Source organism: Eriocheir sinensis, chromosome 3 (genome assembly GCF_024679095.1).
Source record: "Eriocheir sinensis breed Jianghai 21 chromosome 3, ASM2467909v1, whole genome shotgun sequence".
Taxonomy (NCBI): Eukaryota; Metazoa; Arthropoda; class Malacostraca; order Decapoda; family Varunidae; genus Eriocheir; species Eriocheir sinensis.
The window spans coordinates 11,047,196-11,060,918 of NC_066511.1; the positions used below are offsets into that span (position 1 = coordinate 11,047,196).

The 13,723-nt window shown below is 40.7% G+C and overlaps 1 protein-coding gene across 2 annotated transcripts in view; it reads left to right on the plus strand.

The window, feature by feature from the left end:
- The window catches only part of LOC127004973 (mucin-2-like), a 39,262-nt gene extending 33,029 nt beyond the window's left edge, over positions 1-6,233 (plus strand). For both annotated transcript variants that reach the window (XM_050873300.1, XM_050873311.1), the window contains exon 3: positions 1-6,233. This exon is cut by the window's left edge and continues 265 nt beyond it. In XM_050873300.1, coding sequence (XP_050729257.1) covers positions 1-1,113 — 1,113 coding nt within the window. In that variant the 3' untranslated portion in view covers positions 1,114-6,233.
- Positions 6,234-13,723: the final 7,490 nt, after the last annotated feature.

The window sequence follows — 13,723 nt, forward strand, 5'->3', positions numbered from 1 at the left end:
ACCATTCAAGCAGAACATGAAAAGATAACTCCAGTGACTGATACAAACCTTCAAAAAAATTTTGAAGCCTCTTTACAAGATGGGATAATAGAGAATCCAAATGCTACAACAAGTGTTGGTCAGGAAAAAGAGACCATTACTGCCACCACTGCTACCACCACCACCACAAGCCCTGCCAAGACTGCTTCTACCAAAACACAAGACTCGATCACAGAGACACCTATCCCTTGTGCAACTCACCCTCCCAGAACAAGCCCAAATGGAGAGCCTCTGACTCCAACGGATGATACAAAACATGGGTTGCCGAAGAGTTTGTCACCTGCTGAATCAAATTTCCAGAAGGATAAATCAACAGATCACCTTCCCATTGCCAGCTTTCTCACTGCTAAACAAAGCCCCATCACTCCCTCAGACAACAACTTTGTAGCATCAGTGTTTGATAAGCTCAGCACAGTACTTGGGGCCCCTGCTGACAACATGCAAAAGCCTCTCCTTCACAGTCAACAAGAGAATGAAGTGGTTAGTGTCAGCAGTACCCCTGAGATTGCCTTAAGCCCTCCTTCGGACTTTGTATTAATCAACCGCTTACGGGCACCAACTATTCCAAAGCCCCGGGTGGGCACACAAAGACTAGTGCCCAAACCTGTGAGTGTGGTAGGCCGAACAGCCCCCGTCGTGATGGGTCTCCACAGTTCTGGCAAGCCTTCCACTGTGACACCACAGACACATGCTGCCAGTGACCTTGAACCTTTAGGGATCCACCTGTTGAACTTGGTGCCAACCCCACAGAAAACTGTGACTGCAAACAGACCAGTGCCTCGGCCAGCACGGGTAGTTGGAGAGCCCAACTTGGACACCTTCTGGAGTCCAGCACGTGAGGCACGGAGAACATCCCCACCCTTCAAACAATCACGCCCAAGTGAAGACTACGACTATTTGTATTATGATTATTATGACTACACTGACACCGGAGGTGAAAACACTGGGGGGCCAGTGGGAAGTCCATCTCATAAAATGAAAACTAAAACAGTTCGTAGTAATAGTGAAGAATACTCTTTAGAAACAGACTACTCAGGCAGTGAAGAGAGTGAAGACTCAAGTGATAGTCAGTAATGCATTTCTCTGTGATTTTAGGAAGGGGATGTTTTATACTCAGCATAGGTACTAGTGATCTAGTGCAGCTCTTGGTGAAGCTCTAACCAAAAACACAAAGGCAGGCTGCCCCTCACAGCAGAGAAGGAGGCTGAGTGAGGAGTGAGGGGCAGAGGCAAGCAGAAGACTGTGCAAGGGACAGAAGAAGAGGTCGGGTTGGTGACGATGGAGTCTTTTGAGTTATGCCAAGTGGAGAGTCTAGCCTTGATGAAGTTAGTTTCTTCAGTTTCTCTTCATGTAAATAAACAAAACTGTAATAAAATAATTCTATGAACCATAAAGGCCACTGAGTCTGGAGAATCAACCCTATGAATGTCTACAGAAATTGATTTGCGACTTTGAAAATGTGGATTTGTTTTAATGATTGAAAAATAATCTAAGTGTGTGTGTGTGTGTGTGTGTGTTCATATGACAGTCCCTCCAGTTCTGGAACCATCTTTGGTGCCATCCTTTGTATTCTTTGTAGTTTTTTCACGTGTTTCTTATGGGGAGACAACACAGTTTCTGCATATTCCAACTTTGGTCTCATCACAGTGGTAATCACCTTTTTCATCATATCTTTATCCATGTAGTGGAATGCTATTCCTATATTCCTTAGCATTCTATATGTATCCCCGAATATACTATTTACATGACTCACTGACTGTTGATCATCTTGTATTATCACTCCCAGATCTCTCTCTTCTTGAGCTTGTAATATTTCTCCATCTCCATTCTATATGTCCATTTTGGTCTCCCTTCACTCTTTCCCATTTCCATTATATGACACTTCTTCACATTAAATTCCATCTCCCATTTCTTACTCCAATCCCAAATCTTATTTAGGTCTTCTTGCAGAATTTCGATCTTTATTATTTCTTATGTGTCTCAGCAATTTCGCATCATCCGCAAACAAACTCATATATCTATTTACTTTCTCCAGCATATCATTTATACTAGGAAAAATATTGGTGCCAATATCCGATCCTTGAGGCACCCCACTGTTTACATTTTTCCATTCCGACTTCATGTCCTTTACCACTGTTCTCATTTATCTTCCCTTTAAGTAACTTTCCATCCAATTTTTCATTTTCCCTTTGAGTCCTCCTCTGTTTTCCAGCTTCCATAATAATCTTGTATGTGGAACTCTGTCGAAAGCCTTTTTCAAGTCTAAGTACACGCAGTCCACCCATCCATCCCTCTCCTGTGTTATATCCGTCACTCTCGAGTAAAAGCTCAATAAGTTTGTTACACATGAATGCCCCTGTCTAAAGCCATACTGTTTTTCTGTAATGTCTGTCTGTGTGTGTATGTGTGTGTGTGTGTGTGTGTGTGTATTTACCTATTTGTGGCTTACAAGGCACGAGCTAAGCTTGGATAGTCCTGTCTCCTTGTCAATATTTGTCCAACCTCTCCTTCATTTGATGGACACTCCTCGCCTCCACAATCTGTACCTTTAGACCATTCTACTCATCTACACTTCTGCATGGGAAACTGTACTTTTTATTTTGTTTATGTTCCCCTTTTTCAGCTTCTTACTGTGTCCTCTCAGCCCCCTCTTCCCCTCTGTCACAACCAGGTCACTTGTATCCAATTCGTCCAGTCCACTAGTAAATTTATAAAAAGCTATTAGAACTCCTCTCCTCAGTGTCATCAGTTCCATTTCTTCCAATTTGTTCTCATATGGCAGACTCAACAACTCCGGTACCATTTTGGTCGCTATCCTCTGTATCCTTTCCAGCTTCCTTATATCTTTTTCCTGTGGGGGGACCAAACCAACGCTGCATATTCCTGTCTTGGTCTTATCATTGCCATTATAATTTTTTCATCATATCCTTACCCATATAATGAAATGCCATTCTAATGTTTTACAACAGACTATATGTGTCTCCAAATATTTTATTTATGAGCTTATCAGGGGTCAGTGTATTAAACAATCACTCCAAGGCCCTTTTCATTGTTTACTGCATCTATATTATCTCACTCATCTTATATGTTGCTATGTGTTTGTTCTTACTCTTTCCCATTCTCATTATATGGCATTTCTTTGTGTTGAGTTCCATTTCCCACTGCTTGCTCCATTCATGTATCTCATTCAAGTCATTTTGAACCCTCTCACAATCTTCTTTTTCCTTTATCCTTAGGAGCTTGACATCATCTGCAAACAAACTCATATAACTTGTCACTTTTTCCAGCAAATCATTCATGTATATTAAAAACATTATTGGTGCCAGCACTGACCCCTGTGGCGCTCCACTCGTCACTGTTCTCCACTCTGAGTTTTCGTCCCTCACCACCTTTCTTATTTCTCTGTTTATCATCAATCAATCCCTCATCCAGTTCCTTATACATCCTCCCTCCTCTTCTGTGTTCCAGTTTCCATAGTAATCTATTATGGAGTACTTTGTCAAATGCTTATTTAAAATCCAGATAATGCAATCCACCCATCCATCTCTCTCCTGCACTATGTCAATTACTCTCGAGAAGAATCAGACAAGTTTGTAACACATGACCTTCCTTGTTGAAAACCAAACTGGCTGTTACTTATTATAAATCTCTTCATTTTCCAAGTGGTCAACCCATTTCCTTTTGATTACTCTTTCACATAATTTACAAACACTTGTGAGTGAGACAAGTCTCTTATGTAGTGTTTTTTCTCTTATTCCATTTTTATACATGGGAATTACATTGGCCCTCTTCCATTATCTTGGTACTGCAGCAGTCCTAATTGAGCAATTTATAATGTCATAAATTGGCTCTATCAGTTCTTCACAACATTCCTTTAATACTTGGCCTAATATAATTATCATCTGGTCCCATTGCCTTTTTGCCATCCAGTGACTTCATAAGGTTTAATTAATCATATCTGTCCACATCTATGTTTTCCAATTTTTTAACTGTTCTTCCACCTATCGTCATGGGTTCAAATTCAGACTCATTATTGAATTCCTTTTGAAAGCTTTTGTCTGACACTTTTCTGATCTTTTTCTCATCATACACCTGCTCAGTATCCCTTATCCTAATTACACTCTCACTCTTTTTAGTTTAGTCTTAAGGTATTGATAGGACAATTTTGGTTCACCCTTACAGTTTTCCACTATGTTCTTTCAAAAAAAATTCTTCTTCTCTTCTCACTCTTTTATATTCATTTCTAAGATGTTTATATCTTTCTTTGTTGGTTTCATTCTTTCTTCTTTTCCAAATTCTCCAAGGTCTATCTCTATTTTGTGTTACCTCAAAACATCTTGCATTAAACCATTAATGTTTTTCCATTCTTCTTTACTACATAGAATGGCACACATTCATTTACTACTTCATTATACACCTTTATGAAATAGTCGTACTTCTCTTACACACACTTATAAATTGCTTCATCGCCATCCAGTTTCTGCTATTAAAAAAATCTGTTATTTCCTTCTACTTTGCCGTGTTATAATTTCTCCTCTTATTTTTATGTTCTTTAACCCATCCCCTGCAAATGTCTGGGATTTGGCCTTCACTGGTAGCCTGGTAACACATACTCCCATGTCTTTCTCTGGCTCTGTGGTGGATAGTGGAGTGTTTCCCATGTGGTATTGGTATGCTGGATATCCCCTCCCAAGGTGCAGGAATTTACATTTTTTTTCATTGAATTGTAACAGCCACTTTTTGTTCCATTCCTGAAGCTTGGTAATGTCTTCTGGTAGGAAATCTGCAGTCAAGGGGTTAAAGTAATCTTGATATTCTTCATCCAGTTCGATTTCCAGGATTTCCTGGTCACTTTTCTAAATGGGCATTCATGTTTCACTTCTGATATCTGAGTCCTCTTTGTAAATATTAAATCCAGTCTTGCTGGTTCATCTCTACCTCTATGTCTAGTTTCCTCCTCTACCCATTGTGTCAAGGTTACTCTCTATCATTTCCAGTAACTTTTCTCCCCATGTATTTTCATCTCCTGCTTCAAACAACTCCCAGTTCACTCCCTTGCAATTAAACTCTCCAATAAGCATAACACTTCTGGTATCATATTTCTTTATCCAACACAAGCACTGTATCCTCTATCATCCTCACATATCCTTTATCCAGTGTGTCGTGTGTGTATGTGTGTGTGCGTGTTATTCACCATAGCATGATCACGAGTTGTACTCGTCATCACAAGCAAGTACCCTCCTGTCAAGAGCCAGGCTCATTATAGTCGATCTCTGGGAAATGATGGGACCTCCCACACCACACACCCCATCCCCCTTGCTCAAGGGGGAAATAAATGCTCCTTTTTCAGCGGAAAAATCTAAGCCTGAGCGGGGCTCAAACCTCCTCCTGTCAGGCTGCAAAGCATGGGAGGGAAGAGCTTTAACCGATTGAGCTATTGGATCGATGTGTGTGTGTGTGTGTGTGTGTGTGTGTGTGTGTGTGTGTGTGTGTTTTCACACATCAGTAAGCTGTGGGAGCAGTACATTTCTTGATGATAGTAATGGATAGGAATTCTGTTTAAGATATGCTAAGTGCATAATAAAAAATATGCTACACACTATGATCCAAGAAAACCTCTTGATTACTGCATACCAGCTTAATATCTTGATAAAGCACTTTGAGATCTCTTAGGATATGCTACATGCATAATGAGTAATATATTAGACACATTATGATTCAAGAATAACTCTTATTAAAGAACTTCAAGATTTCAACGGATAAAAAAGTTCTTAACTAGACAAAACAGATGTGCTCACATTCATGTAATTATAAAAAGATAAAGGTAAGGTTGGAGGCATAAAGTACACCAAAAATGTGCATGGCCTCGGTGCTCAGCATTATCACATTGGCCCTTGACCTAGTAGCAGGAAAAAACATTACCTCAGGACACGGCCAGTGTGACACCTGGGTTACCACAGTTTACCTTTCCCAGGTTTCCCCAGGTACCCATTTATTGACCAGTCCAAAAGGGAGGATGAACAGCTGGGTGGGCTGTGTGCTGACTGCCCAGGCCGGGATTCAAACCCAGGCCCATGAATTTGTAGCTAGCCATACTAACCACTTCACCACAGAGGCAAATGTACTACTGTAATATTGAGCATGCTTACAATGCAACATTTTCACCTATTTGTGAATAAAAATCATCACTTATGTATGGTAACTATAAGACACCTGCCAAAGTAACAAAAATCCATTACTCTCATGTACTGTTTCATATGATTTCACTCATCCTCCTCTCAGGTAATTCATCTCCAGTTTTCACTGCATGTAACACTGTCTCTTAAGCCTAACTCCTTGACTATGCCTGGGGTACAACTTGGGCCCTCAGCAGCTACACTATTCCTCACCTTATTTTCTGCCTCCACACAATTACTCCTGCCTCTCAGAATTCCTCATAATCCCAACTAACTCCCCCCCCCCCCTTTTTTTTTCTACCATAGCCCAATATTCAAATTTACTTTTTTCTTTCTACAGAAATATGTTTTCTCCATCCTGTTTTTACTCTACAACATGGGTTCCCAAACCCTTTGAACAGCTTCAGTATTTCATCAGCTCCGAAAGATTTGTTGAATGAAAATAATTTTATAAGTATTACTATGATTAATTAATAATACTATGAATGATACAAGTAATAATAGTAATAAAAAAAATAATAATATGTAGTAATAATAATAATAATAATTATCATTATTATATTAATAATATATCCTTCATGGGACAAGGGGGATGAGATACAGGTACTCAGAAGATGCAGGGTTCAGGTAAACAGGGCTGAATCAGATTGGGCTTTCATTATTTCTGGCATCCCACAAGGATCAGTTTTAGTTTCATTACTACTTGTTATCTACATAAAAAATCTTGTTTCCTGTATAAAAAAGTGATATCAGTAAGTTTGCTGATGACACAAAAATAAAAAGATTAACTTGATCAACAACACTGATACTACAGGAGGAACTAAACGTCCTGTACGAGTGGTCCAATAAATGGATGATCCACACATTAAATAACACAATCTTTGTCCACTCCAGCTGTGAAGGGATTTGCGTGAGCCTTAATCTTTAACCCAGGTAGCCTATGCCTATTACTGCCTGAAACCATTCACATATAAGTCTTGGGTTTTATTTCTAGAAGTGTTACAGACCAGAGTGCAGAAATAATTCTTAAATTGTATCTGGAACTAGTTAGGGCTCATTTAGATTATGCTGTTCAGTTTTGGCACCCCTACCACAGAAAGGATATAGATTCCCTTGAGGCAATACAAAAAATGACTTACTAAATGACCAAAGGACTTAGGAACTTGTCATACAGAAAAAAAAAGACTAAAAAAACTATACTCGCATTCTTTGAAGAGACAGAGACTGCGAAGTGATATAATTAAAGTTTTAAAATGGGTTAAGGAAATTAATAAGAGCAATTTAAATGAAGTAATAATTTTAAATACATGTAAAAACTTGCAGCGATGAGTACAGCAGATATATGTAGATTCAGGAAGAAGACAGGCAAAAACTGGTTCTGGAATAGGGTGGTGGATGAAATTGAGTGGATATGCAGCTGAGGTAAGGACACTGAAGATTTTGAAGTAAACATTTATGGACAAGGAGGGAAGTTGGTGAATAACCCACTCTCAGGAGATGCCATGTGAAGGTTTTTCTGGCCTCTTGTAGACTCCTCATATCCTTTTGTAGCCCGATACTACACCTATGGGTGTGGGGGGGGAGGGGTCCCAATGTCTGTGTCATTCTAGGACAGAATCTCAGATATGTAGGCTACCTGAGGCCTTCACAGTTTGCCATATGGGGATGCATCAGATAGCAGTGGGATCCTGCCACTGGGAAGTTGGGCTCTGACATACGCTAAGGGCCTCCAAAAGACAATTTCTTGAGTGTGGTCCAACTGACAGGGACCTGGGAAGACCTACTACTAAGAATACATTCTTTGACAAAACAATGCCTAAATTGGATATGGAAACCTTCTGAGTATTGTATGAAAGTGACTATATTGTCGGTCATGAGATTATGGAAAATATAAGCCCTAATTTTTTTTTTTTTTTTTTTTTTTTTACAGCTAAGGAGACAGCTCAAGGGCGCAAATAAAAAAAAAAAGAAAAAAAGGCCCGCTACTCACTGCTTGAAGTAAATGTTGGTACCAACTACAGAATGGAATGGTTCAGTGCAAAATCAAAATCAACCTGAGAAGAGACAACTATCTTGATATAAAAGTCACTCACAAACTTAATGAGCTTGCATAATAGAAAAAAAATAATTCATTTAGCATCTATAACAGATAAGCAGCCCTCAGCGGCAGTCTTGATATGAAAGCAATTAATAAAAACTATGAAATTTATGAAAGAAATAATGCTCAAAGAGGAAGGTAAAGACAAAATAAAAAAATACTGAAGGCTTTCTTCAGAAACTAAACTTCTTAGAAAGGTGCAGAAACATGAAAGTACAGTCAGCAAGAAACAAAATATAAGCAGCAGAACCTACAAAAAATATAAATAAGAAAAAGCAAAAGAACATGAGAAGATTCAACATGACCAGAATCAGTGAATACAGTATTAATTTTGGAATTTAATGTAATTTATTTAAAAAGAAACTTGGTATGCAGAAAAAAATATAATATTCTATTAGAGACCAAACGGAAAGCTCACATAAAACATGAACAAAATAATAATGGTCGCTGAAGAATTATATGGTGAACTGCATCATTCAAATATGCAGCTCCAGAATAAAGAAGGAATGGATATTACAGAAATCCCAGCACAAACAAAAGACAAAATTAAAGAAAATCCGTGTGTAGTGATTTCCATGCCTAGCTATTAATCCACTGGCCTGGGTTCATTCTATCCTGGTCAGTCACATTACGCAGCAGTTCATTCTCCCTTTTATTTTTTGAATGGTTGATAAATGGGTACCTGGGAGAAGCTAACTGTGGTAACTTGAATACTACCTTTGCCCTGTGTCCCAAGGTAGGTTTTTTACAACAACAGGGTTAATATAACAAGTGGCCAAAGGATTCTGATGTGTGCTGATTCTAATTTTACTCTCAGAATTGTGGAAAATTACCTATCTGACACTTAGAAGGCTCTATGACGAATCTTAACCAAAAAGTCATCTCCACATGAAAAGGCAGCATACTTTAAGCTCACTATAGTCTATCAATTTTAACTTGAGCCCTTTTGCGTGACTCAGGGATTCCCCACGAGACCGCGCTGGTGCCACATCACCCCATTACTCTCCTCACAGAGGGTCGCTACCTCTCTCTCTCTCTCTCTTTTGCATGGCTGTGCAGGGCGCGAGAGTGAGATCTACTTGAGTTGTCCATTGTGGCGTAACACTGAATGGTGCTGCCTGACACCTGTTGCCAAGGTCTGTCAGGCGGCAACGTCGCATGAGCCACGTTGCCAAGTGATATGGAAGGTTTACTGAGTCGTTATCTTTCCCTCTAATCCTAAGCCATTCATAACACCATGCAATCATATTATGAATGTACGTATAAATATTCCATAAATAGATAACGTACAGTCTGACAGTGAGACAGATCACCATGCACAGGTCATCGCTAGATCTATAAACAACGGGAGTTTCCCCAGGTGCATGAATGGCTGGAGATTAGAGGGAAAGACAACGACTTAGTAAACCTTCCATATCACTTGGCGACGTGTCTCATGTGACGTTGCCGCCTGACAGACCTTGGCAACAGGTGCCAGGCTGCACCATTCAGTGTTATGCCACAATGGACAACTCAAGTAGATCTCACTCTCGCGACCTGCACAGCCATGCAAAAGAGAGAGAGAAAGAGGTAGCAACCCTCTCTGGGGAGAGTAATGGAGTGATGTGGCATCAGTGCAGTCTCGTGGGGAATCCCCGAGTTGCACCCAAGGGCTCAAGTTAAAATCGATAGACTATAGTAATTACATTCATGCTGAATTAACCCAAAGGCTCTGCTACAGGGGGCTTCAACCCACTTGCATCATTAAAAGATGGGTGAAACTGCAGACACCCCCTGATTCCCTGGCACAATGAAGTGTTGCCAATGGTATTCAATGTGATTGTCATAATTAACAAATAAAAATACACTGAGGAAACCACAGAAACAATTACTAGCTAAAAGACTCAATATACTACCATGCCCTGTGCTCTCCAAATTGTTTGGGAAAGCACATCTTAAAAACATCAAGTAGCTAACTAACAACCTGACTAAATAAAAACTTATCAAGTCTGCTTAATAACATGAATAGTACACCTAAAGAGCCATCCACTTCCCACAAATAGCATCATAGCCTTATAAAATAGTTGTGTAGCCCAACACCACTCCTAATCCACTCTCCAAAACATACAAGGCAGAATCATCATCGTAGCGGTTAGTGAGTAAACACTACCTCGTATGATGCAATTCACTACAGTTATCACCAGAAAAACATGAACCACGTGAGAAAATCGTTGGTTGGGTGAAACTGTAAATTGTCCAATAATATTTACCGATCTGTGCACTCTTTCCTTTTCTGGGAGGTCTTAACCCGGTAGCAGCGATGGGCCAAATTTGTGCCATGATTTAAGCCCCCAAAATAGATGATACATAATCTGATCACAAATGCTTTGATATGTATTATGAAATGGTTTGCGTGAGGGGATTTTTTCTCATTTTTCTCGCTTGGGGGGACCATTAAGAAACATGATCTCCGCTGCTACCGGGTTAAGGTTAGTTGAAGACATATGACAACAGAAGATTACTTCATTCCCCATTAAGTAGGAAACGAGATGTGGGCGAGTTGATATAACCAATCTTAACAAAACTTACCTGCCAGGTGTTCCTTCGGCCTGCCTGTGCCTGAGAAGAAGGATGCCCCAGCTGTCCGTCCTGCCACGGCGCCCCTCAGAAAACCACCAATACCTGAACAGTCGAAACCCACGTGCCATTGCTTACAGACACGAGTGGAGGTGGGCGTGGCGCAAGACCTCACTCCCTGGGGCCTGTCATCCATGGAGGTAGAATTGGTGTTGTCGACATCAGCCCAATGGAGTGAATCCGCCCGAGCTGTCATTTTTACGGCCAGGTTTCAGGTGTTGTCAGGTCAGGCTCCCTCTTAATGGGCTCGGTCAGGCTCGCCCACTCCCATCTTTTGGCCGTAAATTTGACAGTTCGTCGGCTTCACCTCAATGAATGGGATTAGCGGGCCGTGTCGACTCCACCAATTCTACCTCCATGCTGTCATCGCCCTCCAAGTCCTCAGGTACACAACAACCATTTGAAAGAAGTATGCGCTGGCGCCACCAACTCGGGGTCTTGTCTGGCTTTTTTGTCCTAGAGTGTTTACTGGACCCTGCACTCTTATACATCACGGAGACAACAACCTACAACTATTTGAAAGAGGAAGGTACCACAGCACGGCCGCTATGTAACACGTGATACAGGAAACTCTGGCGGCCTTCCTCAGCCCGCTCGCCGCCCCCAGCTGACCGATGTAAACAATGACACGTGACTTCTTCTTCTTCTTCCCCCAGCTGACCGGTGTAAACAATGACACGTGACTTCTTCTTCTTCTTCCCCCAGCTGACCGATGTAAACAATGACACGTGACTTCTTCTTCTTCTTCCCCCAGCTGACCGATGTAAACAATGACACGTGACTTCTTCTTCTTCTTCTTGTTCTTCTTCTCCCAGCTGACCGGTGTAAACAATGACACGTGACTTCTTCTTCTTCTTCTTGTTCTTGTTCTCCCAGCTGACCGGTGTAAACAATGACACGTGACTTCTTCTTCTTCTTCTTCTCCCAGCTGACCGGTGTAAACAATGACACGTGACTTCTTCTTGTTCTTCTTCTCCCAGCTGACCGGTGTAAACAATGACACGTGACTTCTTCTTCTTCTTCTTGTTCTTCTTCTCCCAGCTGACCGGTGTAAACAATGACACGTGACTTCTTGTTCTTCTTCTCCCAGCTGACCGGTGTAAACAATGACACGTGACTTCTTCTTCTTCTTCTTCATCTTCTTCTTCATCTTTTTCATCTTTTTCATCTTCTTCTTCTTCTTCTTCTTCTCCATCTTCTTCTTCTTCTTCTTCTTCTTCTTCTTCTTCTTCTTCTTCTTCTTCTTAATTCTTCTCTATAATCTTCTTCTTCTTCTTCTTCTTCTTCTTCTTCTTCTTCTTCTTTTGAGCTGGATCGCTTTAATATTATGTATCGCTTCGTAGGTCCTCCTCCTCTCGGTCCTCTCTTCTGCTTATTCACACACACTGCTTTTCAATGGCATGATATTATTTAACTGTCCTCACTGTAATGCACTATATCGCACCATAATTTTTCAGCTTTGTTGCATGAGTCACTTGTTTTCAATCTTTTTCCATTTACAGACTTTTTTCCCAGCACTGCGTTAGGAGCACTTTTGTTATCTTTACATTTTTTTCTGTCTTCTTTTTGTCTCCATACAGCCCCAACACGTACCGCACAGATTGCTCCGTTATCGTCTTCTAGCCATTCCTTTCTGCCTATTACTGTCCCTACCGAGGCTATTAACTCTTCCTCTCTGTCTCTTATAATTCCTCTCCTGTCCCGTGACGAGCTGCAGCATCCCCCCCCCCCCCTCCACTTGCACCACTGCTATATAATAAGGTAGGGCTGGGGATCCTTTGTCCTATCAAAAATCATTAGGATATTTTTAGCATCATTTGCGAGCCATACAGCAATTACTAATTTAAAATCAAGTTGTTTTTGAATCACATTTTATAACTCATCTGTAATAAACAGTAATGTTTTTTTCTTATTGTTGGACCTTCCACAAGTTTAATTTGCCTTCAGCCTCTCAATGCATAACAATATAGACTGAATTGGTCTGAATAACGTTGTCTAAAAGCGAGGTTTCATGACAACGGCTTCATATGATTCAAACCCTGCCGAAGAGCACTGCTTTTATCCAGAGGCCTCCCAACTCACTGACTTTTATCATGTTTTACCTGTTCTGACGTTCATGTTGGCCTTTTTCACTGCTGATAACGCATCCCCACAAACTAAACACTCTCATTTTCCTTTCACTTCATCATATAACTAATCGTTTGTCCACTTTTCTTACAAAGCTTGAAATTCTGGGGTATTTTGGGATATTTTTTGCCCCATCTCTCTGTCCCTCCATTTTATAATCTTCTAAATTATCTTGTCCTCTTCCTACTTCTCTCATTGCTTTCGCTTTCGTTTTCTTTCTCTCGCGTCTCAGGTATTTGGGGGCAGATGAGCAGGCAACTTATTGTGCCCGCACTTCTCCCTCTCTGCCTAATTCGTCTCATAATGTTAATAATGATAATATCACATTTTCTCTGCAGTCGCCATTTGTAGGACGTCACACCACGTGATAACTAATTAGTGTGTCTTTATTTACTTGCCTGCTCCACAACGCGACGCGTACATTCCAATTAATCTACCTGACTCTGACTGCCGCCAACTAGCTATAATCCTTGCAGTACAGACTATTTTTTTATAGTCATGAATCGGATGTCCGCATCCGCATCCTCGGAACATTCGCATAATTTTTCACATCCGCATCCGCATTTTTGATGAAGTAAATATCCGCATCCGCATCCGCATCCGCACAACACAAAGAGGATGTAGCGGATATATTTTCTACATTACAGAGTCACAGATTCAGAGTGTA